General features: G+C 61.3%; 3 protein-coding genes across 3 annotated transcripts; all 3 read right to left on the reverse strand.

Annotated features, from left to right (window-relative positions):
- Positions 1-1,417: 1,417 nt before the first annotated feature.
- Positions 1,418-8,523, reverse strand: LOC134055082 (Fc receptor-like protein 2). The gene is made up of 14 exons (XM_062511215.1): positions 8,452-8,523; positions 7,194-7,275; positions 6,543-6,563; positions 6,224-6,454; positions 5,661-5,915; positions 5,284-5,562; positions 4,546-4,815; positions 4,142-4,456; positions 3,977-4,063; positions 3,549-3,570; positions 3,380-3,459; positions 3,193-3,293; positions 2,419-2,444; positions 1,418-1,589 (listed from the first exon to the last, which is right to left on the reverse strand). Exons 1-14 carry the CDS (start codon positions 8,521-8,523, stop codon positions 1,418-1,420), a joined length of 2,013 nt encoding a protein of 670 aa, XP_062367199.1.
- Positions 8,524-9,302: 779 nt separating this feature from the next.
- Positions 9,303-16,229, reverse strand: LOC134055084 (Fc receptor-like protein 2). Its single transcript, XM_062511216.1, has 13 exons — positions 16,213-16,229; positions 14,029-14,053; positions 13,220-13,301; positions 12,540-12,560; positions 12,221-12,451; positions 11,658-11,912; positions 11,280-11,558; positions 10,536-10,805; positions 10,132-10,446; positions 9,966-10,049; positions 9,649-9,670; positions 9,481-9,560; positions 9,303-9,376 (listed from the first exon to the last, which is right to left on the reverse strand). Exons 1-13 carry the CDS (start codon positions 16,227-16,229, stop codon positions 9,303-9,305), a joined length of 1,755 nt encoding a protein of 584 aa, XP_062367200.1.
- Positions 16,230-17,750: 1,521 nt separating this feature from the next.
- On the reverse strand, positions 17,751-25,216 carry LOC134055085 (Fc receptor-like protein 4). Its single transcript, XM_062511217.1, has 12 exons — positions 25,205-25,216; positions 24,089-24,178; positions 21,778-21,859; positions 21,110-21,130; positions 20,791-21,021; positions 20,228-20,482; positions 19,850-20,128; positions 19,111-19,380; positions 18,710-19,021; positions 18,538-18,631; positions 17,947-18,026; positions 17,751-17,860 (listed from the first exon to the last, which is right to left on the reverse strand). The coding sequence occupies exons 1-12, from the start codon at positions 25,214-25,216 to the stop codon at positions 17,751-17,753; spliced, it is 1,836 nt and encodes a 611-aa protein (XP_062367201.1).
- Between the last annotated feature and the right edge of the window lie 1,224 nt (positions 25,217-26,440).

Genomic DNA, 26,440 nt, shown 5'->3' on the forward strand with positions numbered 1-26,440 from the left:
CGGCTCCCCCTGAGCAGGGGCTGGTGCTTGTCCCCCACATTGTGTGCACTGAGAGGGCAGGGGGTGAGTACAGGGGGGGACAGGGACTTGTCACCCACGGATGACACCCCCACCCATGTCCCCAACCTCGGAATCTCTCTCAGGACCACACCATCACCTCCCCAAGGTGACCACGAGGAGCTGCCGGGACCCCACGGGCAACACTGGGACCCCAGTGACATCTACGAGAACATGCTGTGAGACTGGGGGACACTGGGTACACTGGGAACTCTGGGGGTACTGGGGGAACCGGAGTTCCCTGCCCGAGGCCCCCCCAATGTGTTCCCCCTCTGTTTGGGTCTCATGGATGCCCACCCTGCTTGGGAGGTGGCCACGAGTGGGGAGGTCCCATGCTTGGCTGCCCAGAGCTCCCGTTCTAGTGCTCCCAATGCTAACAGTGCTCTCAGGGGCTACCCATTTCTTCCACTAGTGCCAGGGGATACCGGACATATGTGCCTCTAACTGCACACAAAGTGTAGATTTTGGATTAAATCAGGAGAAATGGTTTTTGTTTGTTCAGTTCTGCTGACTCGCCTCACACAGGGCAGGTTCCCACTCAGGTTGTTGAGCAGATCCTTGTGGGATTTGCAGGATTTTTGGGTCTCTCTCAGTCCCTTGGGGATAGGGACCAAATGATCCATTGCTGCATTTCAGCACTGATTCCCTCACAGCTGCCCCTGCAGGGGGGGTTTCCAGTCAGCCCTGCTCTGAAAACCATCAAAGGCCCTCGCAGAGCCACTGCTTGGGCCCACACGGGGTCTTGTGCTTCTTGCAGGGCTCAGCAAACCACAGCCAGGCCATTTCCCCCCACAGAATTCTCACCTTTGCAGCAGCTCAAAAGCTGCCAGAGTCAAAGGCAAGGGAGTGGGGGGAGCCTCAGGTCCTGGCTGCCACCTGGGGCTGGCCAGAGCAGGGCTGGCCAATGCCCATCCCTGAGCAGTGGCCAAGGTGAGGAGCTCCAGGAAAACTTTTCAGCAGTCAAAAAACTTCTTGTGGGCCGAGCTGGGGGAATCTGAGCCCCAAAATATGAAACCGCGGCCCGAATGACAACAGCTCATTAAGGGTTTGCTCCTGGTCCCTCTCCTCCTCCTCCCGCTGTGGCTGCTGTGTCGGGACCAGCAGTGGCCCAGGAAGAGCAGCAGCTCCAAAGGTGCTGTGGAGCCCCCTGAGGAGCCCTGGCAGTGCCAGCAAGGAGCGCCTGCTTTCCTCAACATCCCAGGGCAATTGAACATTCCCCGAGCTGCTGTGCCAGGGCTGAAGGGGGAAAAGGCAGTGAAAGGCTGAGGGTTTTCAGGGATTGTGGTGCAAAGGCACGGGAGGTGCTGCTGTGCACCTGAGACCTGCCTGGGGTTTGGTGCCGCCTTCCTTCCTTTGGGGATCAGGGGGAGCGGTGGCGGGGGTTGCGCAGGGTGTGTGCCTGGCCCCGGGACACTGCTACGCTGGCACAGGGCACTGGGACCCATCCTGCTGCCTCCGTCTGTTCTGCCTGCTGCCGGCGGTAATGGCGGGAGCGATTGGTGCCCGTGAGTTTGCAAAAGGAGCGATTTCCCCTGGTCCCTCACGGGGCCGAGGCCGCCATGGCCCCTGAGGGGTTGGAGCTGGCACCGGGGCGCCCCCTGCTGGCCGGAAGTGCTCCCTGCAGCAGCGCCCCCTGCTGGCCGGAAGTGCTCCCTGCAGCAGCTCCCCCTGCTGGCCGGAAGTGCTCCCTGCAGCAGCGCCGGGGCGCCCCCTGCTGGCCGGAAGTGCTCCCTGCAGCAGCGCCCCCTGCTGGCCGGAAGTGCTCCCTGTAGCAGCGCCCCCTGCTGGCCGTGTTCATAACGACATCAAAGATGATCAAACAGCTCTGAGCGGGTTGGAAATTTCTGTTCTTGTCTTGTTTTCTGTCCTATTCTGATGTACAAACTTCCCAGTAATGAACTGTTACTGCTTCTCTTACTCTTTTTGGTGCAAGCCAAAATGTTTTTTCAATTATAACAATTTGGAGGTGGGGGTCCTCTTTCCATTCCATTTCCATTTCCATCCTCCTTTCCATGGCAAATGTTTCTCTTTTAAACCAAGACAAAATTATTTGGGATACAGCGTGGATGGAGCAGACACTCCATGAGCTGACAACGTCAGACACTTGGCCACCTCATGCTCTGCCTTTTAAGTCCTTGGGCCACCAAGGGCCCGGTCCCAAGCTGGGACTCCAGGTCACTCAGCTGCTCAGGGACTGGGTTCGGAAGAGCGTCACTCTGTCCCCAGTGTGCCATGGCTGACGGACTGACTGACACATGGGGCCATGTGTCACCAAAAGCAAGGCCTAAGCCAGCCAATCCACTCACAGGTGTTTCAGAATGCCTGAAAAGACATCCAACTTTTCATGTCCCTGATACCCACCCTGTGTCGTGGCCTGATCCCGAGTCCTGAGGAAAAAGGAAAGACTGAGGAATACCCCCCAAGGCCTTTCTGACACCATTGTGTGGGGAACAGGTCACAGGAGGCGTTTGAGAGAGCAGAGAAGGCAATCCAGAGCACTGGTTTTTAGTGGGAGCCCAAATGTGGAGAATCCCATTCCTAAAGCCCGACAGAGCTGAACAAAGAAACATCATGTCTGCCAGTTGAACCAAAAAGCTGCATTTTGGTGCCAATGAGAGGGCAATGAGTCCTGTGTTCCCCTGGCACTGGGAGGAGAGATGAGGAGCCGTGGGTGTGCTGGGAGTGCTCAGAGGGGCATTGCAGAGGCACTGGGAGGACAGGGCTACTGGGAGAGAGAATGGGAAGCACCTGGATCTACTGGGAGAAATGGAGAGGCACTGGGAGGAGAAACAGGGAGGCCATGGGGGTACTGAGAGCACAGTGGGGAGGGAATGGGGAAATCTCTGAGGGTTGTGGGAGCACTTGGATGTGGAATGGTGAGTCAGTGGTGACAGTAGAAGGGGGGTGGGCATGGCCCTGTGGGTTCTGGGGGCATGGGGAGCTCTGGGTGCCCTGTGCAGCCTCACACGTGAGCCCCAAGTTGTGCCCACCTACCCGTGAATGTTGGGAACTCACGGGAGCAGTGGGACATACACAGGTCTATGACTGCCCATGGTTGGGGTCCCCCAGTGCCCCCAGTGCCCCCAGTGCTCCCAGTGCCCCCAGTGCCCAGTCATTCCCCCAGTGTCACAGCACATTCCCGTAGATGTCCCCAGATTCCCTTGGTCGCCCATGGGTTGCTGGCAGCTCCGCGTAGGTCACCTGGGGATCCTGGAGTGTGGTGGCACGGGGGGACGCTGCGAGAGACACTGGCTGTGGCATCTGGCTGGGGGGACACTCATGGGTGACGTGTTCCTCTGCGTTTGTCCCAGCCTGGACTCACCCCCCATCTGCTCGGTGATCACGACGTGGGTGTACAGCACCTCCCCCTCCTCTGGGGGGGCTGGGGGCTCCGGAAGGGGCCTAAGGGAATAAAGGGGATGTGTGAGAGAGACAGGGGGATCTGGGGGTTGGGGTCAAAGATGGGAGTGTGGTTTGGGCTCCCCACTCACCTTTCCTGCTGCTTCCTGGCAGCTGCAAAGGAAATAGGGCAGGGGTAACTGTGGGGTCCCAGGACCTTGACCCCTCTCAGGAGTCGTGAAGGCCCTCTGCACCCTCAATTTCCCCAATGAACCCTGAGGACCCCTCCTGCCCCCCCAGAATCTCTGAACAACCCCAGTACACTGGACCATCTGAGTCCCTAGAAGCTCTATCTGGGCAGGGAGGGAAACCCTCCAAATTCCCCCAGAATCACTGAAAGGACGCCTAAAAGCCTTGCAAGGGCCTCCAACACAACTGCAAATCATTCAGGGCCCCGAGAAAAAGTCCTCAGGGCAGAAAGCAGACCAAATATGTGGCTGTAAGTGCCGCCCCACCACCCCCAGAGATTTTGGTGTCCCCCCAGCTGCCTGGGGACCCAACTGTCCCCATTGTCACCCACCCATGTTGTTCCACCGGCGCCAGCCCACAGCTCCACCCACAAGCAGCACCAGGAAGAGGAGGGACCCGCCAAGCCCTGCGGCCACTGCTGGGGACAGAAGGGACACATCAGGGTCACCTGTCACTCCTGGGGTCCTGCAATCCCAGTGACACCGTGTGACCCCACCTGTGATCCAGAGGTGTCCAGTGGTTCCCTGTGGTGTCACCTCCAGGGCCAGCTCTGGGCTGAGTGCCCGGAAGACGCGGTGCCCGTCCTGTCCCAGCTGGTTTGTGGCCATGCACTGGTAGGTGCCCGAATGTCCCACATCGACGTCCCCAAGCTCTAGGAGGGGACCCCGGGCCAGCTCCTGGCCGTTGTACAGCCAGGTGAAGGTGACAGGGGCTGAGCCCACCTGCACCGAGCAGCGCAGGGTCACGGGGTCACCTGGGCGCACCTGGAGTGCCGGGGGACCGGGGGTGATGGTGGCATTGGCCACGGGCACTGCGGGGACACAGACAGGGCTGGCACGTGGCCGAGGAGGATGGGGATGCTGTGGGTGGGGTCACCCCCAGCCCGAGGGTCCCGCTCACCCAGGACAGTGACATTCAGGGGGACACTCTGGGCCACGCTTTCACCGTCGCTGACCCGGCACTGGTAGTGGCCGCTGTCATTGTCCCCAACGTGCCGCAGCTCCAGGCGGGGGCCGGTGCCCTGGGTTGCCCCCGAGCCCTCCCGGTGCCAGGAGAAGGACAGGGGACCTGTCCCCATGGTCACTGTGCAGCTCAGCACCAGGCTGTCCCCCAGTGTCACCTGTCCCCCAGGGGGCTGCACCAACAGAGACACTCCCGAGGGTGGGACCCCTGCAGGGGAACACAGTTGGGACTGGGGATATGGGAGGAGTGGTGGACTCCGGGAAGCAGCGAGGGACGCAGAGAGGGGGCAAATTGGAGTCGGGTGGAGATGTCCCAGTTAGGAAGAAGAGGGTCTAAACATGGCGGAGAGGATTGGAAAGTGGTGGAAGGGATGTCAGAGAAGGATGGGAGATTGAGAGTGGTGACGCATGGAGACGGTTGAAGGAAACCCCAGGGAAGATGTTGGGGACCCAGACAGGGATGGTGGGACATATAGACAATGGAGGGACAGTGGAGAGGGAGGAGCAGCTTCTCCAGGGAGGGGTGAGGGGACCTGGTGAGGGATGGAGGCACCAGAGAAAGTGATGGGAGGACTCAGGGAGGGAGCTGGGAAGGCAGGGCAGCACGGAGAGGTTGAGCGGGGATGGGAGACCTGGGAGGGCTCAGGGGGCTCCCCGTGCCCATCCCCGCACTCACTGCGCACCGTGACGCCGAGCCGGTCACTGATCTTCCACATGGTCCCCCCTTCAGAGCTCACCTCGCAGGTGTAATTCCCCGAGTGGGAGACTCCCGCAGCAGGCACCAGGAGGTGCGGGGACCCCTGCGGGCCCCCCACCCTCTGCCCATCCCGGTAGAAGCTGTACAGGAGGGGGGCTGGGGGCCGCAGGGGGCTGGGGGTGCTGAGGCAGCTGAGATTGAGGGGGGACCCCTCGGTGAGCTCGGAGGGACCTTCCCGAAACAAGACCAGCATCAGTTCTGGGAAAGGAGACGAGAATGGGGAGATGACTCTAAGTGCACTGAGAAGTGGCTTTGGGGGTATCAGGATATTGGGGTTCCAGCCTGGGGGTGCTCACCATGCACTGTGACTGATACTGGTGCTGATAATTTAACTACTGAGCCTACCCAGCCTGTGCAGCGGTAGCGACCACTGCTGTGAAGCTGCATATGGGACAGGGACATCTCCGTGCTGTTCATGGACCCACTCAAATTCTGGTTGTCCCGGTAAAATCGCACGATGCTGACAGGCTTGTCCGGCCGGCCCCGGCAGCGCAGTGTCACCGTGTCCCCCTCCAGCAGTGCCCATGCTGGCACCTGCAGCACCAGCGGCTCTGTGGGACAGCAGGGTCCCGTCACACTGAGGAGCCTGAGACAGCTCCAAAGTGAGTGCCCATGGCACCGGGGACATCTGACTGCAGTGTCCAGTGCGTGGGAGGGTCCCAGGGACACCAGGAGCAGCCCCGTGGCACAGCTGTCGCCAGTGGGGTCCCACCGCACTGGGGTGCACTGGGATGCACTGGGATGTCCCTGTGTGCAGGGGACAGGCTCTGGCCACACGAGGGCTGTGAGGCCACCCACAGACTGGAGCCCACCCAGAGCTCTCAGGGAGCCACCCTGAGCATTTCAGATCCCCCCTCACCATTTGACACCAGCACGGGGTAGCTGAGCCCACTGCCGGGTCTGTCACACGTGTAGGTGCCACTCTCAGTGACAAGGAAGCTGTCGCGTCCATCCTGCCCCCAGCGCTGCCAGTCCTTGTACCAGGTGGTGGCACCGGCGGTGCCCGAGCCCTGGCAGGTCAGTGTCACCCGGTCCCACAGCACCGCCGGGGTCCAGGGGGGCTGCACGAGGAGCTGGGTGGTCTGGGCACCTGCGGGTGACAGGGGACACCAGCCTGCCAGGGCCAGCGCAGGGATGGGGAGAGCAGGGCGGGGACATGGCATCCCCCGAGGACTCACCAGCGAGGCCGAGGGTCTGGGCTGGAAGGGAGAAGTGACAGGGCTGGGTGGGGGTGGCCCTGCAGGGACAGCAGCACCTGGGGCACCTGCCGTGGTGTCTGTCCCCAAAACTGTCTGTTCCCACGGGGACAGTGGGGTAGCACGGAGGTTTTGAGGACTGGGACACTCCTGTCACCCTGGGCTGAGGCAGAACATGGGGACACTGTGGACACCCCATGTGTGCACAGGTCACCCCCACCAGCCCTACAGCACCTGTCCCCATGGCCACATCCCCATGGCCACATCCCCATGGCCCTGTGCCCGTGATCCCATTGTGATGGCTCCTGTCCCCATGGCCCATCTGCATGGGACGTGGCCCTTGTCCCTGTCCCTGCATCCCTGTCTCTCTGCCCCTCTCTCCACAGCTACCCCTACATCCCTGTCACAAAATCTCTGTCCCCAGTTCCCCATCCCAGTTCCCCTGTTCCTGTCCCCACCACTCTGGTCACACCGGGGTCCATGACCATGCACTGGCTCTGCTGGCCTTGGGGACCTCAGGGGGCCCCACAGCCCCCCCTGTGCCCCCTCCCCACCGGTCTCTGCCTCACCAGGGCCCATCCCCGGGGAGTCAGGCCCGTGCCCAGGGCACTCACCCCACAGGAGCAGCGCCACCTTCCCGGCCATCCCGGTGTCCCCGGCCATGGGCACTGGCTGTCACTCGCTGCCAGGGCCACCTGTCCCCTGGCTGGCGGCTCTTGGGATGAAGGGACAGGAAGCGAGCTCAGGTCTCGTCTTCGTGTGTAGGTGGCCCTTGGTTGGGGAGGGGTGTGGACAGGATGGGGGCAGGGTGGGGACCTTGTGGGACATGGGGGTGATGGTGGGACATGGTGGGGACAGGATGTGTCCACAATTTGGAGGTTGGGGTCGTGCTGGGACCCAGGATGTGTTTCAATGTCACTGGGGTGCCAGGGATGGGGACACATGGGAATGGGGGTCCCAAGGTTTGGGTGGAGTCAGAGCTGGGGATGAGGGTCACAGACCAGAGTGGCCTCCAGGGATTTGTGATCATGGGATAAATCCCACCGATGGAAGTCCCAGGGACATGGGGGGTCCTGGGGAAATCATGATCCACAAGGGAAGGGGAGGTCCCAGAGGCTAAAACTGCCTGGATGGGGATCCTTGGAAATGGAGACCGTGTGGAATGGCATTCCTGGGATGGGGGTCCCAGGGCAGGGGGACACAAGGAATGGGGGTGCCTTGGTTGGGGTCCCAGGGGAATGGGGGTGCCAGGGATGGGCAGTGGCTGGGCAGGCCCCATGGGTCACAGCTCCTGCCCTGGGTACCTCAGATTTTGGGGTCACCCAGGGCCCAGCTCTGTAGCCCGGGATGTCCCGTGGTTTGAGGTGGTCACCTAAACCCCCAAGGAACATTCCAAGTGGCTCTGGGTCTGTGTCCCCCTGACGTCCCAGGGACATTTTCCAGTCTTCAATTTCTATTCCCTTCCTTTAATCCCTCAATTTCACACAACCCCACCACAACCTGTTCCGGACTTGATGATCCTGTAGAACACCTGATCAGGGAATGGGTTGGGGGAACCCCAGGGTGGGGGAAGCAGAGGGTGAGGGGTCTGCAGGGAGGGGTGGGGAGGCTGTGGGGCATGGGGGTGTCCAGCTGTGCCCCCCAACACTTTCACTTTCTCTCTCCTGCAGCAGGAGGAAGAGGCTGTTTGTGCTGAGAGCCACACGGGGCAGGTTCTGTCCTGGGGGGCACATCCAGGGCTCCTGTCCTGGGGGTTCCTGTCCCAGGGGGACACATCCTGCCCGAGGGGGTCTTGTCCTGGGGGATGGTGGCTCCGGGGGGTTCCAGACTTCTCCATTCTCCCTCCTCCCGTGCAGGATCTGAGCCGGCAAGAGCAGCTTGGGAATGGAGCCCCAGGCAGGAAGGAGCTCCCAAAGTCCTCCTGCTGGGAGCCAGTGGCCATCCAGGTGTGGGGCCCGGCCATGGCCCAGCCCCACTGCTCAGGGATGGGCATTGGCCAGCCCTGCTCTGGCCAGCCCCAGGTGGCAGCCAGGACCTGAGGCTCCCCCCACCCCCTTGCCTTTGATTCTGGCAGCTTTTGAGCTGCTGCAAAAGTGAGAATTCTGTGGGGGGAAGTGGCCTGGCTGTGGTTTGCTGAGCCCTGCAAGAAGCACAAAACCCCGTGTGAGCCCAAGCAGTGGCTCTGCGAGGGCCTTTGATGGTTTTCAGAGCAGGGCTGACTGGAAACCCCCCCTGCAGGGGCAGCTGTGAGGGAACCAGTGTGGAAATGCAGCAATTGATCCTTTGGTCCCTGTCCCCAAGGGACTGAGAGAGACCAAAAACTCCTGCAAATCCCACAAGGATCTGCTCAACAACCTGAGGGGGACCCAGCCCAGAGCGAATTCAGCCAGCAGAGCTGAACAAACAAAAACAATTTCTCCAAGTTTAATCCAAAATCTGCCCTTTGCGTGCATTGAGAGGGACAACAGTCCTGTGTCCCCTGGCACTGGAGGAGGGAATGAGGACCCCCTGGGAGCACTGGGAGCACTGGGAGCACCAAGATCCCTGGGAGCACTGGGAGCCCTGGAACGGAAGCTCTGGGCAGCCATGCATGGGACCTCCCCACTCGTGGCCACCTCTCAGGCAGGATGGGCATCCATGAGACCCAAATGGAGGGGGCACACATTGGGGGGCATCTTCGGCTGGGACCACTAGTTCCCCCAGTTCCTCCAGAGCTCCCAGTGCACCCAGTGTCCCCCAGTCTCACAGCATGTTCTCATAGATGTCACTGGGGTCCCAGTGTTTCCCGTGGGGTCCCGGCAGCTCCTCGTGGTCACCTGGGGGAGGTTATGTGGGGGACCCTGAGAGAGACTCTGGGGTTGGGCACATGGGTGGGGGTGTCACCCGTGGGTGACGAGTCCCTGTCCCCCCCTGTACTCACCCCCTGCCCTCTCAGTGCACACAATGTGGGGGTCCAGCACTGCGTCCTGCTCTGGGGGGGCTGAAGGCTCCTGGGGCAGCCTGCGGGGATAAGGGGGGGTCTGTGGGGATGCGGGGCTTCCTGCAGAGAGAGTAAAATGGGGGTTCAGACCAGGAGACCCCCACTCACCTTTCCTGTGGCTTCCTGAGGGCTGCAAAGGAAAGGAGGGAGGGGTGACTGTGGGGATATCGGGAGGCTTGAACACACTCGGGATTCCTGACTGCCCCCTGAGACCCAAAACACCCCTAAAACGTCCCGGATAGAACACCCAGTAGCCCTTCTAAACCCTCCAGGACCACCCCAAATCCCCCAGGACACACAGGTGAGGCCTCTGGGGGCTCAGGTACACCCAAGTCAGGAACTGTTGGTGCCACCCTCTGGCCCCCACACTCTGAGGGGCTTCACCCCAATCCCTGGGACCCCCATGCCCCCCCATTGTCACCCACCCCGGTGGTGCCACCAGTGACAGCCCCCGATGACAGCCAGGAGCAGGAGCAGGTACAGGAGGGTCCTGCCGACATTCAGAGCCACTGCAGGGGACAGAGGGGACACAGCGGGGTCACACTGAACCCCGGGGGTTCTGAACACCCTGGTGACCCCGTGTGACCCCACCTGTGATCCAGAGGTGTCCAGTGGTTCCCTGTGGTGTCACCTCCAGGGCCAGCTCTGGGCTGAGTGCCCGGAAGACGCGGTGCCCGTCCTGTCCCACCTGGTTGGTGGCCATGCACTGGTAGGTGCCCGAATGTCCCACATCGACGTCCCCAAGCTCCAGGAGGGGACCCCGGGCCAGCTCCTGGCCGTTGTGGAGCCAGGTGAAGGTGACAGGGGCTGAGCCCACCTGCACCGAGCAGCGCAGGGTCACGGGGTCACCTGGGCGCACCTGGAGTGCCGGGGGACCGGGGGTGATGGTGGCATTGGCCACGGGCACTGCGGGGACACAGACAGGGCTGGCACGTGGCCGGGGAGAATGGGGATGCTGTGGGTGGGGTCACCCCCAGCCCGAGGGTCCCACTCACCCAGGACAGTGACATTCAGGGGGACACTCTGGGCCACGCTTTCACCGTCGCTGACCCAGCACTGGTAGTGGCCGCTGTCATTGTCCCCAACGTGTCGCAGCTCCAGGCGGGGGCCAGTGCCCAGCGTTGCCCCCGAGCCCTCCCGGTGCCAGGAGAAGGACAGGGGACCTGTCCCCATGGTCACCGTGCAGCTCAGCACCAGGCTGTCCCCCAGTGTCACCTGTCCCCCAGGGGGCTGCACCAACAGAGACACTCTGGTGGGCAGGACCCCTGCAGGGGAGCACTGTTGGGACTGGGGATATGGGATGAGTGGGGGACACCAGGGAGCAGTGAGGGTTTCAGGGAGGGGGCAGATCTGAGTGGGGTGGAGAGGTCCCAGTTAGGAAAATGCGGGTGCAGACATGGGGTCGAGGATTGGAAAAGAGTGGAACGGATGCCCAGGAAGGATGGGACACTGAGCGAGGTGACTCAAGGAGAGGGCTGAAGGGAACCACAGGGAAGATTCTGGGGACAAAGACAAGGATGCTAGGACACATGGACAATGGAGGGACCGTGGAGAGGGAGGGGCACCTTATTCAGGAAGGGGTGAGGGGACCTGGGGTAGGAGGCACCAGGAGGCACCAGGGAAAGCAATGGGGAGACCCAGGGAGAGGGCTGGGAAGGCAGAGGAGCACAGAGAGGGTTCAGTGGGGATGAGAGACCTGGGAGGGATCTGAGGGCTCCCGTGCCCATCCCCGCACTCACTGCACACCGTGACGCCGAGCTGGGCACTGCTCTTCCACACGGTCCCCTCCTCAGAGCTCACCTTGCAGCTGTAATTCCCAGAGTGGGTGACCCTCACGGTGGGCACCAGGAGCCGCGGGGATCCCTGCGGGCCCCCCACCCTCTGCCCGTCCCGGTAGAAGCTGCAGAGGAGGGGGGCTGGGGGCCGCAGGGGGCTGGGGGTGCTGAGGCAGCTGAGATTGAGGGGGGACCCCTCGGTGAGCTCGGGGGGACCCTCCAGCACCGGCACCGAGAAGAGCTCTGGGAATGAGATGGGAATGGGGAGTGTGACTCCGAGTGCACTGAGAAGTGGCATTAGGGGTGTCAGGATATTGGGGTTCCAGCTGTGGGGGTGCTCACCGTGCACTGCGACTGTCACTGGTGCTGACCATGTGTGTCTTGAGCCAACCGAGCCCTTGCAGCTGTAGCGGCCGCTGCTGTGCAGCTGCAAATGGGAGAGGGACATATCTTTGCCACTAAGAGACCTCTTCAAATATTTATTGTCCTTGTAAAATACCACTCTGGTGACAGGCTTGTCCCTCCAGCTCCGGCAGCGCAGTGTCACCGTGTCCCCTTCCAGCAGTGTCCGTGCTGGCACCTGCAACACCAGCAGCTCTGTGGGACAGGAGAGTCCCGTCACACTGAGGAGCCCGAGACAGCTCCAAAGTGGGTGCCCATGGCACCGGGGACATCTGGCTGCAGTGTCCAGTGTGCGGGAGGGTCCCAGGGACACCAGGAGCAGCCCCGTGGCACAGCTGTCGCCAGTGGGGTCCCACCACACTGGGGTGCACTGGGATGCACTGGGATGTCCCTGGGTGCAGGGGACAGGCTCTGGCCACACGAGGGCTGTGAGGCCACCCACGGACTGGAGCCCACCCAGAGCTCTCAGGGAGCCACCCTGAGCATTTCAGATACCCCCTCACCATTTGACACCAGCACGGGGGGGCTGTGCCCACTGCCGGGTCTGTCACACGTGTAGGTGCCACTCTCAGTGACAAGGAAGCTGTCGCGTCCATCCTGCCACCAGCGCCGCCCATCCTTGTACCAGGTGGTGGCACCGGCGGTGCCCGAGCCCTGGCAGGTCAGTGTCACCCGGTCCCACAGCACCGCCGGGGTCCAGGGGGGCTGCACGAGGAGCTGGGTGGTCTGGGCACCTGCGGGTGACAGGGGACACCAGCCTGCCAGGGCCAGCGCGGGGCTGGGGACAGCGGGGCGGGGACATGGCATCCCCCGAGGACTCACCAGCGAGGCCGAGGGTCTGGGCTGGAAGGGAGAAGTGACAGGGCTGGGTGGGGGTGGCCCTGCAGGGACAGCAGCACCTGGGGCACCTGCCGTGGTGTCTGTCCCCAAAACTGTCTGTTCCCACGGGGACACTGGGGTAGCACGGAGGTTTTGAGGACAGGGACACCTCAGTCCCCCTGGGCTGAGGCAGGACATGGGAACACTGAGGACACCCCATGTGCGCACAGGTCACCTCCACCAGCCCTACAGCACCTGTCCCCATGGCCACATCCCCATGGCCCTGTGTCCCTGATCCCCTTGCGATGGCTCCTGTCCCCATGGCCCATCTGCATGGGACGCGGCCCTTATCCTTGTCCCTGCATCCCTGTCTCCCACTCCCTGCCCCTACAGCTGCCCCTATTCCTCAAGGTTCCTTTTCCCTCATACTTTTCCCCACATCTCTGTTCCTGTGTTCCCATCCCCACATCCCCATTCCCCTGTTCTTGTCCCCCTGTTCCTGTCCCCACTACTCTGGTCACACTGGTGTCCATGCTTAGGCACTGGCACTTTTTGGCCTTGGGGACCTCAGGGGACCCCACAGCCCCCCTGTGCCCCCTCCCCACCGGTCTCTGCCTCACCAGGGCCCACCCCGGGGAGTCAGGCCAGTGCCCGGGGCACTCACCCCACAGGAGAAGCGCCACCTTCCCGGCCATCCCGGTGTCCCCGGCCATGGGCACTGGCTGTCACTCGCTGCCAGGGCCACCTGTCCCCTGGCTGGCGGCTCTTGGGATGAAGGGACAGGAAGCGAGCTCAGGTCTCGTCCTCGTGTGTAGGTGGCCCTTGGTGGGGGAGGGGTGTGGACAGGATGGGGGCAGGGTGGGGACCTTGTAGAACATGGGGGTGATGGTGGGACATGGTGGGGACAGGATGTGTCCACAATTTGGAGGCTGGGGCGGTGCAGGGGGCCAAGGATGGGTGTCATGGCATGTGGGTCCAAGGGTTTTGGGTGCTGGGGGACAAGAGGGACCCTCGGGAATCGGGGTTCAGGAGGAAGAAGCAGCCCCTGGGATGGGATCAAGACAATGGCGGTGCTGAGAAATTGGAGTTCTATGGTGGAGGTTCCCAGGGAGGAGAGTCCAAGGGAATGGGGGTACCAGGGCTTGGTTCCCACATGAATGGGGGTCCCAGGGATGGGCAGTGGCTGGGTGGGCACAGGGGTCACAGCTCCTTCACAGAGTGCCTCAGATTTTGGGGTGACTCAGAGCCCAGCACAGCTCCCACAGGGTGCTCATGGCCAGGGGGGCTCCCCAGCCTTGTCCTGGAAGGTTCGGGCTCTCTGCCCCAAACACCCCTGGGCATTTTCCCATCCCCACATTTCATGGCTCAGCCATCCCAGGGAACACCTGAGCAGGCAACAGGTGGGGGATGCCACGAAGGGGAAAGGTGGGCTTGGGGTGCAAACAGAGGTTGGGGGGCTGGGGGAGATGGAGCTCTCAGGCCATGCCCCCACCCCCAGGATTTTCACTTTCTCCTTCCTGCAGCAGAAGGAAGAGGCCGTTTATGATGAGGCCGGGACGTGGATTCTGTCCTGGGGGCACATCCAGAGGGGTCCTGCCCTGAGGGAAAAGGGCTCCTCTGAAGTGCCTGGCTCTTGTCCCGGAGTCTTGTGCCAGTGGGGTCCTCGTCCTTCTGGGGGTGCCACGTCCTTGGGGATTCCTGTCCCAGAGGGGGCACATCCTGGGCAACTCTTTCTTGGGGGGCTCTGAGCATTCCCACTGTCCCCACTGGGGCCCTGGCACATCTCGGATGCCCAGACCTAAGGGGGTTCTTGTTACGACCTTTCCCTGATGATGGGAAATCCCAGGCTACATTTGCTGGATTTCCCTGTTGCCCAATTGGAGGAGGCAAAATTATACATCCATAGAATAAAGGCAAGAATCTTTTCCTTCATCATTTTTATCACAGTCAAGAAAGAACTCAGCAAAAATCAAACTGGCAATGTATGAAATATTCTGGTTTCTACAATCCTTTAAATGCTTGCTCTTTCTGCAAGTCACTCACAGTACAAACAAATCACAGGGAAATGAGATGTTTTGGTTCCCCTCAGTAGCCCAGAGGTGCATCCCAGTACAGCGTTTGCTTGTGGATAACACAGAGTGTGGAATCTCCCTGAGTGTCCAACAGGTCCATGGGATTGTTCCCTGCCTGCCGGGCAGCAGCCCTGCCCATAAGGAAGGCTTTTGTTGGGCCAGAGTTAGGAACTCTGCCCATTTTTCTCATGCCCACCCTGAAGCTTGATTTCCTTCCCATGGATTGTGCTGCCAAAAGGGCAGAAACTCTGTTCATCCTTGGAGCAGGGATTGCACAGCAATGTGTGGAAATGCCCGTGTGTCCCTCGGGCTCTGATTCCCTGGTAAATCCACTGCAGCCTGCCCTGAATTCCCCTGCCTGGGCACTCCCTGCTCCTGCTGTGACAGCCCTGTGCCCCAGAGCCACGTGGGGAGCTCCTGCTCGGTATTTCCACACTTTTGCCTCTCTTCTGGTGTCCACATCCAGAGCCTAGGCATTCTTTGAGAGAGGTTCCAAAGTGCTGCTGGTTGTTGAGGAGATCCTTGTGGGATTTGCAGGAGTATTGGATGTCTCTCAGTCCCTTTGGGGACAGGGACCAAAGGATCAATTGCTGCATTTCCACACTGGTTCCCTCACAGCTGCCCCTGCAGGGGGGGTTTCCAGTCAGCCCTGCTCTGAAAACCATCAAAGGCCCTCGCAGAGCCACTGCTTGGGCTCACACAGGGTTTTGTGCTTCTTGCAGGGCTCAGCAAACCACAGCCAGGCCATTTCCCCCCACAGAATTCTCACCTTTGCAGCAGCTCGAAAGCTGCCAGAGTCAAAGGCAAGGGGGTGGGGGGAGCCTCAGGTCCTGGCTGCCACCTGGGTCTGGCCAGAGCAGGGCTGGCCAATGCCCATCCCTGAGCAGTGGTCATGTTGACAAGTTCCAGGAAAATTCCTGGCAGTCAAAAACATTTCTTGGGGGCAGACCTGCGGGCATCTGAGCCCCCAAATGTGTCCAGTGCTCACACAGGAGCCCAAAGTCCACAGGAGAGGCAGCAGAGCCATGTGTTTGTGCACTGAGATGGTTTAGCAGCACAGCTGAACTTGAGAAACCGCGGCCCGAATGACAACAGCTCATTAAGGGTTTGCTCCCGGTCCCTCTCCTCCTCCTCCCGCTGTGGCTGCTGTGTCGGGACCAGCAGTGGCCCAGGAAGAGCAGCAGCTCCAAAGGTGCTGTGGAGCCCCCTGAGGAGCCCTGGCAGTGCCAGCAAGGAGCGCCTGCTTTCCTCAACATCCCAGGGCAATTGAACATTCCCCGAGCTGCTGTGCCAGGGCTGAAGGGGGAAAAGGCAGTGAAAGGCTGAGGGTTTTCAGGGATTGTGGTGCAAAGGCACGGGAGGTGCTGCTGTGCACCTGAGACCTGCCTGGGGTTTGGTGCCGCCTTCCTCCCTTTGGGGATCAGGGGGAGCGGTGGCGGGGGTTGTGCAGGGTGTGTGCCTGGCCCCGGGACACTGCTACGCTGGCACCGGGCACTGGGATCCATCCTGCTGCCTCCGTCTGTTCTGCCTGCTGCCGGCGGTAATGGCGGGAGCGATTGGTGCCCGTGAGTTTGCAAAAGGAGCGATTTCCCCTGGTCCCTCACGGGGCCGAGGCCGCCATGGCCCCTGAGGGGTTGGAGCTGGCACCGGGGCGCCCCCTGCTGGCCGGAAGTGCTCCCTGCAGCAGCGCCCCCTGCTGGCCGGAAGTGCTCCCTGCAGCAGCTCCCCCTGCTGGCCGGAAGTGCTCCCTGCAGCAGCTCCCCCTGCTGGCCGGAAGTGCTCCCTGCAGCAGCGCCCCCTGCTGGCCGTATTCATAACGACATCAAAGATGAACAAAGAGCCCTCAGCAGGTTGGAAATTTCTGTTCCTATGTTGTTGGTTGTTTTGTTCTGTTCTGCAAATTTCCTAGTAATGAACTGTTATTCCTTTTCTTAATCATTTGCCTGGAAGCCCCAGAATTTGCGCAAATACAAGAATTTGGAGGGACTAGTCCTCTTTCCATTCCATTTCCTTTTCCATTCTCCTTTCCTTGGCAGAGGTTTCTCTTTTAAACCAAGATAGATTCCAGCTCCTGGGTTCCAGCGTGGATTGGACACACACTCCAACAGCAGACGTGGTCAGACACTTGGCCACCTCATGCCTTACCTTTTAAGTCCTGGGGCCACCAAGGTCCTCTCCCAAGCTGGGACCCCTGCTCAATCACCACTCAGGAGATGAGTTTGGCAGAGCGTCACTGTGTCCCCAGTGTGCCATGGCTGACAGACTGCTGGACACATGGGGCCCTGTGTCACCAAAAGCAAGGCCTGAGCCAGCCCTGCCACACACAGGGGTTCCAAAATGTCTTGAGACACCAACTTTTCCTGTCCCTGACACCCCACCCTGTGCCATGGCATGATCCCGACTCCTCAGGAAATGAGGGATGCTCAGGAAACTCCTCAGGGCTGTTGTCAAATCATCGTGTGGGGAACACGGCACAGGAGGCATTTGAGAGAGCAGAGAAGGGAATCCAGAGCACTGGTTTTTACTGGCAGCCAAAAATTGGAGAATCCCATTCCTAAAGCCCAACAGAGCTGAACAAAGAAACATCATGTCAGCCAGTTGAACCAAAAAGCTGCATTTTGGTGCCAATGAGAGGGCAACGAGTCCTGTGTTCCCCTGGCAAGGGGAGGAGAGATGAGGAGCCATGGGTGTGCTGGGACTGCTGAGAGGGGCATTGCAGAGGCACTGGGAGGACAGGGCTACTGGGAGAGAGAATGGGAAGCACCTGGATCTACTGGGAGAAATGGAGAGGCACTGGGAGGAGAAACAGGGAGGCCATGGGGGTACTGAGAGCACAGTGGGGAGGGAATGGGGAAATCTCTGAGGGTTGTGGCAGCACTTGGATGTGGAATGGTGAGTCAGTGGTGACAGTGGAAGAGGGGTGGGGATGGCCTTGTGGGGTCTGGGGGGCAAGGGTAGCTTGGGTGCCCTGTGCAGCCTCACACGTGAGCCCCAAGTTGTGCCCACCTACCCGTGAATGTTGGGACCCCATGGGAGCTATGGGGGGGACACACTTGTGTGTCTACCCGTAGCTGAGGTCCACCTGTGCCCCCAGTGCCTTCAGTGCCCCCAGTTCCCCCAGTGCCGAGCCTTGCCTCAAGTGTCACAGCACATTCCCGTAGATGTCCCCAGATTCCCGTGGTCGCCCATGGGTTGCTGGCAGCTCCGCGTAGGTCACCTGGGGATCCTGGAGTGTGGTGGCACGGGGGGACGCTGCGAGAGACACTGGCTGTGGCATCTGGCTGGAGGGACACTCATGGGTGACGTGTCCCTCTGTGTGTGTCCCAGCCTGGACTTACCCCCCGTCTGCTTGGTGATCACGACGTGGGTGTACAGCACCTCCCCTTCCTCTGGGGGGGCTGGGGGCTCCGGAAGGGGCCTAAGGGAATAAAGGGGATGTGTGAGAGAGACAGGGGGGTCTGGGGGTTGGGGTCAAAGATGGGAGTGTGGTTTGGGCTCCCCACTCACCTTTCCCGCTGCTTCCTGGCAGCTGCAAAGGAAATAGGGCAGGGGTAACTGTGGGGTCCCAGGACCTTGACCCCTCTCAGGAGTGCTGAAACCCCTCTGCATCCTCAATTTCGCCAATGACCCCGGAGGCCCCCTCCTGCCCCCCAGAATCCCTGAACCAACCCAGTACACTGGACCATCTGAGTCCCTAGAAGCTCTATCTGGACAGGGAGGGAGACCCTCCAAATTCCCCCAGAATCACTGAAAGAACCAAAAAAAATCCCTGCAAGGGCTTGCAACACTACCCCAAATCAGTCAGGACCCCGAGGAAAAGTCCTCTGGGCTAAAAGCTGCCCAAATATGTGGCTGTAAGTGCCACGCCATCTTACCCACGCTTCTATGACCCACCAGATCCCTGGGGCCCCCATTGTCCCCATTGTGACCCACCCATGTTGTTCCACCGGCGCCAGCCCAAAGCTCCACCCAGGAGCAGCACCAGGAAGAGGAGGGACCCGCCAAGCCCTGCGGCCACTGCAGGGGACAGAAGGGACACATCAGGGTCACCTGTCACTCCAGGGGTCCTGCAATCCCAATCATCCTGTCTGACCCCACCTCTGTTTCCACGGTGTCCAGTGGTTCCCTGTGGTGTCACCTCCAGGGCCAGCTCTGGGCTGAGTGCCCGGAACACGCGGTGCCCGTCCTGTCCCAGCTGGTTGGTGGCCATGCACTGGTAGGTGCCCGAATGTCCCACATCGACGTCCCCAATCTCCAGGAGGGGGCCCCGGGCCAGCTCCTGGCCGTTGTGGTGCAAGGTGAAGGTGACAGGGGCTGAGCCCACCTGCACCGAGCAGCGCAGGGTCACGGGGTCACCTGGGCGCACCTGGAGTGCCGGGGGACCGGGGGTGATGGTGGCATTGGCCACGGGCACTGCGGGGACACAGACAGGGCTGGCATGTGGCCGGGGAGGATGGGGATGCTGTGGGTGGGGTCACCCCCAGCCCGAGGGTCCCGCTCACCCAGGACAGTGACATTCAGGGGGACACTCTGGGCCACGCTTTCACCGTCGCTGACCCGGCACTGGTAGTGGCCGCTGTCCTTGTCCCCAACGTGCCGCAGTTCCAGGCGGAGGCCGGTGCCCAGCGTTGCCCCCGAGCCCTCCCGGTGCCAGGAGAAGGACAGGGGACCTGTCCCCATGGCCACCGTGCAGCTCAGCACCAGGCTGTCCCCCAGTGCCACCTGTCCTCCGGGGGGCTGCACCGACACGGACAGTCCCGAGGGTGGGACCTCTGTGGGGAGACACAGGAGGGAGTGGGGATATGGGAGGAGTGGGGGACACCAGGGAGCAGTGCGGGTATCAGAGAGGGGGCGGATCTGAGTGGTGTGGAGAGGTCCCAGTCAGGAAAAAAGGGGTGCAGTCATGGAGGCGAGGATTGGAAGAGAGTGGAACGGACGCCCAGGAAGGATGGGACATTGAGCGAGGTGATGTATGGAGAGGGCTGAAGGGAACCCCAGGGAAGATTTTGGGGACCCGGACAGGGATGGTGGGACATGTGGACAATGGAGGGAAAGTGGATAGGGAGGGGCAGCTTCTCCAGGGAGGGGTGAGGGGACCTGTTGGGGGATGGAGGCACCAGGGAAAGTGATGGGAGGGCTCAGGGAGGGGGCTGGGAAGGCAGGGCAGCACGGAGAGGGTTGAGCGGGGATGGGAGACCTGGGTGGGCTCTGGGGGCTCCCCGTGCCCATCCCCGCACTCACTGCGCACCGTGACGCCGAGCCGGGCACTGATCTTCTGCACGGTCCCCTCTTCAGAGCTCACCTCGCAGCTGTAATTCCCCGTGAGGGAGAACCCCACGGCGGGCACCAGGAGGTGCGGGGACACCTGCGGGCCCCCCACCCTCTGGCCATCCCGGTAGAAGCTGTACAGGAGGGGGGATGGGGGCCGCAGGGGGCTGGGGGTGCTGAGGCAGCTGAGATTGAGGGGGGACCCCACGGTGAGCTTGGGGGGACCCTCCAGCACTGGCACTGAGAAGAGCTCTGGGAAGGAGATGGGGGTGGGGAGCGTGACTCTGATTGCACTGAGAAGTGGCTTTGGGGGTGTCAGGATATTTGGGTTCCAGCTGTGGGGGTGCCCACCGTGCACTGTCACTGACACTGGTGCTGACACTTTCATTTCTGAGCCCACCCAGCCCATGCATCGATAGCTGCCGCGGTTTTGGATCTGCTGGGTGGAAAGGGACAGCTCGGTGCTTGTGATGGACCCACTCAAATCCTTGACTTCCTGGTAAAATCTCACGCTGGTGATAGGCTTGTCCGACCAGCTCCGGCAGCGCAGTGTCACCGTGTCCCCCTCCAGCAGTGCCCGTGCTGGCACCTGCAGCACCAGCGGCTCTGTGGGACAGCAGGGTCCCGTCACACTGAGGAGCCCGAGACAGCTCCAAAGTGGGTGCCCATGGCACCGGGGACATCTGGCTGCAGTGTCCAGTGCACGGGAGGGTCCCAGGGACACCAGGAGCAGCCCCGTGGCACAGCTGTCACCAGTGGGGTCCCACCGCACTGGGGTGCACTGGGATGCACTGGGATGTCCCTGTGTGCAGGGGACAGGCTCTGGCCACACGAGGGCTGTGAGGCCACCCACGGACTGGAGCCCACCCAGAGCTCTCAGGGAGCCACCCTGAGCATTTCAGATCCCCCCTCACCATTTGACACCAGCACGGGGGAGCTGAACCCACTGCCTGGTCTGTCACACGTGTAGGTGCCACTCTCGGTGACAAGGAAGCTGTCGCGTCCATCCTGCCACCAGCGCCGCCCGTCCTTGTACCAGGTGGTGCCACCGGCGGTGCCCGAGCCCTGGCAGGTCAGTGTCACCCGGTCCCACAGCACCGCCGGCGTCCAGGGGGGCTGCACGAGGAGCTGGGTGGTCTGGGCACCTGCGGGTGACAGGGGACACCAGCCTGCCAGGGCCAGTGTGGGGCTGGGGACAGCGGGGCGGGGACATGGCATCCCCCGAGGACTCACCAGCGAGGCCGAGGGTCTGGGCTGGAAGGGAGAAGGGACAGGGATGGGTGGGGGTGGCCCAGCAGTGACAGCAGCACCTGGGCCACCTGCCGTGGTGTCTGGCCCCAAAACTGTCTGTTCCCATGGGGACACTGGGGTAGCACGGAGGTTTGGAGGACAGGGACACCTCAGTCCCCCTGGGCTGAGGCAGGACATGGGGACACTGTGAACATCCCATGTGTGCACAGGTCTCCTCCACCAGCCCTACAGCACCTGTCCCCATGGCCACATCCCCATGGCCCTGTGCCCCTGATCCCATTGCAATGGCTCCTGTCCCCATGGCCCATCTGCACAGGACGAGGCCCTTGTCCCTGCCCCTGCAACCCTTTCTCCCTTTCCCTGTCCCTACAGCTGCCCCTATTCCTCAAGGTTCCATTTCCCTCATCCTTTTCCCCACATCTCTGTTCCTGTGTTCCCATCCCCACATCCCAATTCCCCTGTTCCTGTCCCCACTACTCTGGTCACACTGGTGTCCATTCCCATGCACTGGCTCTGTTTGGCCTTGGGGACCTCAGGGGACCCCACAGCCCCCCCTGTGCCCCCTCCCCACCGGTCTCTGCCTCACCAGGGCCCATCCCTGGGGAGTCAGGCCCGTGCCTGGGGTACTCACCCCACAGGAGCAGTGCCACCTTCCCGGCCATCCCGGTGTCCCCGGCCATGGGCACTGGCTGTCACTCGCTGCCAGGGCCACCTGTCCCCTGGCTGGCGGCTCTTGGGATGAAGGGACAGGAAGCGAGCTCAGGTCTCATCCTCGTGTGTAGGTGGCCCTTGGTGGGGGAGGGGTGTGGACAGGATGGGGGCAGGGTGGGGAACTTGTGGGACATGGGGGTGATGGTGGGACATGGTTTGGGCAGGATGTGTCCACAATTTGGAGGCTGGGGTGGTGCAGGGGGCCAAGGATGGTTGTCATGGCATGTGGGTCCCAGGGTTTTGGGTGCTGGGGGACAAGAGGGACCCTCGGGAATCAGGGTTCAGGAGGAAGAAGCAGCCCCTGGGATGGGATAAAGACAATGGCAGTGCTGGGTAGTGGGAGTGATGGGATGGCGGTTCCCATGGAGGAGAGACCAAGGGAATGGAGGTGCCAGGGATGGGTTCCCACATGAATGGGGGTCCCAAGGATGGGCAGTGGCTGGGTGGGCACAGGGGTCACAGCTCCTTCACAGAGTGCCTCAGATTTTGGGTAGACTCAGAGCCCAGCACAGCTCCCACAGGATGATCATGGCCAGGGGGGCTCCCCAGCCTTGTCCTGGAAGGTTCTGGTTCTCTGCCCCACACACCCCTGGGCTTTTTCCCATCCCCACATTTCCTGGCTCAGCCATCCCAGGGAACACCTGAGCAGGCAACAGCTGAGGGATGCCAGGAAGGGGAAAAGGGGGCTGGGGGTGCAGGCAGAGGTTGAGGGGGCTGGGGGAGATGGAGCTGTCTGGCCGTGTCCCCAACCCCAGGATTTTCACTTTCTCTTTCCTGCAGCAGAAGGAAGAGGCCGTTTATGCTGAGGCCAGGACGTAGATTCTGTCCTGGGGGCACATCCAGAGGGGTCCTGCCCTGAGGGAAAAGGGCTCCTCTGAAGTGCTGATGCCTGGCTCTTGTCCTGGGGTCTTGTGCCAGGGGGGTCCTCGTTCTTCAAGGGGTGCCACGTCCTTGGGGATTCCTGTCCCACAGGGGGCACATCCTGGGCACCTCTGTCCTTGGGGGCTCTGAGCATTCCCGCTGTCCCCACTGGGGCCCTGGCACATCTCGGGTGCCCAAACTTAAGGGGGTTCCTGTTACGACCTTGCCCTGATGATGGGAAATCCCAGGCTACATTTGCTGGATTTCCCTGTTGCCCAATTGGAGGAGGCAAAATTATACATCCACAGAATAAAGGCAAGAATCTTTTCCTTCATCGTTTTTATCACAGTCAACAAGGAACTCAGCAAATATCAAACTAGCAATGTATAAAATATTCTGGTTTCTAAAATCCTTTAAATGCTCAGTCATTCCGCAAGTCGCTCACAGTACAAACAAATCATAGGGAAATGAGATGTTTTGGTTCTCTTCAGGAGCCCAGTAGTGCATCACAGAACAGCGTTTGCTTGTGGATAACACAGAGTGTGGAATCTCCCTGAGTGTCCAACAGGTCCATGGGATTGTTCCCTGCCTGCCGGGCAGCAGCCCTGCCCATAAGGAAGGCTTTTGTTGGGCCAGAGTTAGGAACTCTGCCCATTTTTCTCATGCCCACCCTGAAGCTTGATTTCCTTCCCACGGGTTGTGCTGCCAAAAGGGCAGAAACTCTGTGCATCCTTGGAGCAGGGATTGCACAGCAATGTGTGGAAATGCCCGTGTGTCCCTCAGGCTCTGATTCCCTGGTAAATCCACTGCAGCCTGCCCTGAATTCCCCTGCCTGGGCACTCCCTGCTCCTGCTGTGACAGCCCTGTGCCCCAGAGCCACGTGGGGAGCTCCTGATCGGTATTTCCACACTTTTGCCTCTCTTCTGGTGTCCCCATCCAGAACCCAAGCCTTCTTTGAGAGAGGTTCCAAAGTGCATCTGGTTGTTGAGCAGATCCTTGTGGGATTTGCTGGAGTATTGGATGTCTCTCAGTCCCTTTGGGACAGGGACCAAAGGATCAATTGCTGCATTTCCACACTGGTTCCCTCACAGCTGCCCCTGCAGGGGGGGTTTCCAGGCAGCCCTGCTCTGAAAACCATCAAAGGCCCTCGCAGAGCCACTGCTTGGGCTCACACGGGGTTTTGTGCTTCTTGCAGGGCTCAGCAAACCACAGCCAGGCCATTTCCCCCCACAGAATTCTCACTTTTGCAGCAGCTCAAAAGCTGCCAGAATCAAAGGCAAGGGGGTGGGGGGAGCCTCAGGTCCTGGCTGCCACCTGGGGCTGGCCAGAGCAGGGCTGGCCAATGCCCATCCCTGAGCTGTGGGGCTGGGCCATGGCCGGGCCCCACACCTGGATGGCCACTGGCTCCCAGCAGGAGGACTTTGGGAGCTCCTTCCTGCCTGGGGCTCCATTCCCAAGCTGCTCTTGCCGGCTCAGATCCTGCACGGGAGGAGGGAGAATGGAGAAGTCTGGAACCCCCCGGAGCCACCATCCCCCAGGAGAAGACCCCCTCGGGCAGGATGTGTCCCCCTGGGACAGGAACCCCCAGGACAGGAGCCCTGGATGTGCCCCCCAGGACAGAACCTGCCCCCTGTGGCTCTCAGCACAAACAGCCTCTTCCTCCTGCTGCAGGAGAGAGAAAGTGAAAGTGTTGGGGGGCACAGCTGGACACCCCCATGCCCCACAGCCTCCCCACCCCTCCCTGCAGACCCCTCACCCTCTGCTTCCCCCACCCTGGGGTTCCCCCAACCCATTCCCTGATCAGGTGTTCTACAGGATCATCAAGTCCGGAACAGGTTGGGGGTTGGGGTGGTTGTGTGGAATTGAGGGATTAAAGGAAGGGAATGGAAATTGAAGACTGGAAAATGTCCCTGGGTCGTCAGGGGGACAGAGACCCACAGACACTCTTGGAATGTTCCTTTGGATTTGTGTGACCTCCCCAAACCACGGGACATCCCGGGGTACTGAGCTGGGCCCTGGGTGACCCCAAAATCTGAGGTACCCAGGGCAGGAGCTGTGACCCATGGGGCCTGCCCAGCCACTGCCCATCCCTGGCACCCCCATTCCCCTGGGACCCAAATCAAGGCACCCCCATTCCTTCTGTCCCCCTGCCCTGGGAACCCCATCCCAGGAATTCCATTGCACACGGTCTCCATTCCCAAGGATCCCCATCCTGGCAATTCCAGTGTCTGGGACCTCCCCTATCCCTTGTGGACCATGATTTTCCCCAGCAACCCCATGGCCCTGGGACCGCCATCCCTGGGATTTCTCCCATGATCACAAATCCTGGGAGGCCACTTTGGTCTGTGACCGTCATCCCCAACTCTGACTCCACCCAAACCTTGGGACCCCCATTCCCATGTGGATCCATCCCTGGCACACCAGTGCCCTGGGAACCCATCCTTGGCCCCCTGCACCACCCCAGACACCAAATTGTGGACACATCCTGTCCCCACCATGTCCCACCATCACCCCCATGTCCCACAAGGTCCCCACCCTGCCCCCATCCTGTCCACACCCCTCCCCCACCAAGGGCCACCTACACACGAGGACGAGACCTGAGCTCGCTTCCTGTCCCTTCATCCCAAGAGCCGCCAGCCAGGGGACAGGTGGCCCTGGCAGCGAGTGACAGCCAGTGCCCATGGCCGGGGACACCGGGATGGCCGGGAAGGTGGCGCTGCTCCTGTGGGGTGAGTGCCCCGGGCATGGGCCTGACACCCCAGGGATGGGCCCTGGTGTGGCAGAGACTGGTGGGGAGGAAAAGGACGTGGGAACAGGAACCTTGGGGAATAGGGGCACCTGTGGGGATAGGGAGATAGGGATGCAGGGTCAGAGAAAATTTTGCAAGGGTTGGGTGGGCTCAGGAATGCACAGTCAGCACCGCTAACTGTGAGATTGGCCTGGGAGCACCCCCATGGCTGGAATCCCAATATCCTGACTCCCCCAAAACCACTTCTCAGTGCACTCAGAGTCACACTCCCCATCCCCATCTCCTTCCCAGAACTCACGCCTGTCTTGGTGCTGCAGGGTCCCCCTGATATCTCCAAGGGGTCCCACCTCAATCGCAGCTCCCTCAGCACCCGCAGCCCTCTGTGGCCCCCAGCTCCCCTGCCACAGAGCTTGCACCAGGACGGGCAGAGGGTGGAGGGCCCGCAGGAGTCCCCACACACGCTGGTGCCCTCCCTGGGGGTGTCCCACTCAGGGAATTACAGCTGCCAGATGCGCTCCGTAGAGGCGGCCGGGCAGAAGAGCAGCGCCCGGCTCGGCATCACGGTGCTCGGTGAGTGCAGGGTTGGGCACAGGGAGCCCACACAGCGCTCCTTGTTCTCCCATCCCCACTCAACCCTCTCCGTGCTGCCCTGCCTTCCCAGCTCTCTCCCTGGGTACCCCCATTACTTTCCCTGCTCCCTCCAACACTCATTAGGTCCCCTCACACCTCCCAGGGTAAGGTGCCCCTCCATCCCCAAGGTCCCTCCATTCTCCCCATGTCCCACAATCCCTGTCTGGGTCCCCAGATTATTCCATGGCGTTCCCCTAATCCGTCTCCTTGTTTCCCCTCACCCAATCTCCCATCCTATTCTGACGTGCCTTCCACCCCTTTCCAAGGCTCGCTCCCATCTCTGCCCCTCACTTCTTCCTCGTTGGAATACTCCCACCCCTCCCCTATCGTCCCCACCTCTCACTCCCACAGTGCTCCTTGGT

The sequence above is a fragment of the Cinclus cinclus genome, chromosome 31 (assembly GCF_963662255.1).
Source record: "Cinclus cinclus chromosome 31, bCinCin1.1, whole genome shotgun sequence".
In the NCBI taxonomy this organism is placed as follows: Eukaryota; Metazoa; Chordata; class Aves; order Passeriformes; family Cinclidae; genus Cinclus; species Cinclus cinclus.

Coding starts and splice junctions, on each gene's coding strand:
- LOC134055085 (XM_062511217.1), bottom strand. Junction 19,381..19,849: donor GCTCGGCGTCACGGTGCGCA/GTGAGTGCGGGG, acceptor GTCTCCCCACAG/AGGTCCCACCCTCGGGACTG. Junction 17,861..17,946: donor GATCACCAAGCAGACGGGGG/GTAAGTCCAGGC, acceptor TGTCTCTCGCAG/CGTCCCCCCGTGCCACCACA.
- LOC134055084 (XM_062511216.1), bottom strand. Junction 11,913..12,220: donor CCCCGTGCTGGTGTCAAATG/GTGAGGGGGTAT, acceptor CCTGTCCCACAG/AGCTGCTGGTGTTGCAGGTG. Junction 10,447..10,535: donor CCTGAATGTCACTGTCCTGG/GTGAGTGGGACC, acceptor GTGTCCCCGCAG/TGCCCGTGGCCAATGCCACC.
- LOC134055082 (XM_062511215.1), bottom strand. CDS start 8,523: ATGGCCGGGCCCCACACCTGGATGGCCACTGGCTCCCAGCAGGAGGAC. Junction 4,064..4,141: donor TGGACACCTCTGGATCACAG/GTGGGGTCACAC, acceptor TTCTGTCCCCAG/CAGTGGCCGCAGGGCTTGGC. Junction 3,294..3,379: donor GATCACCGAGCAGATGGGGG/GTGAGTCCAGGC, acceptor TGTCTCTCGCAG/CGTCCCCCCGTGCCACCACA.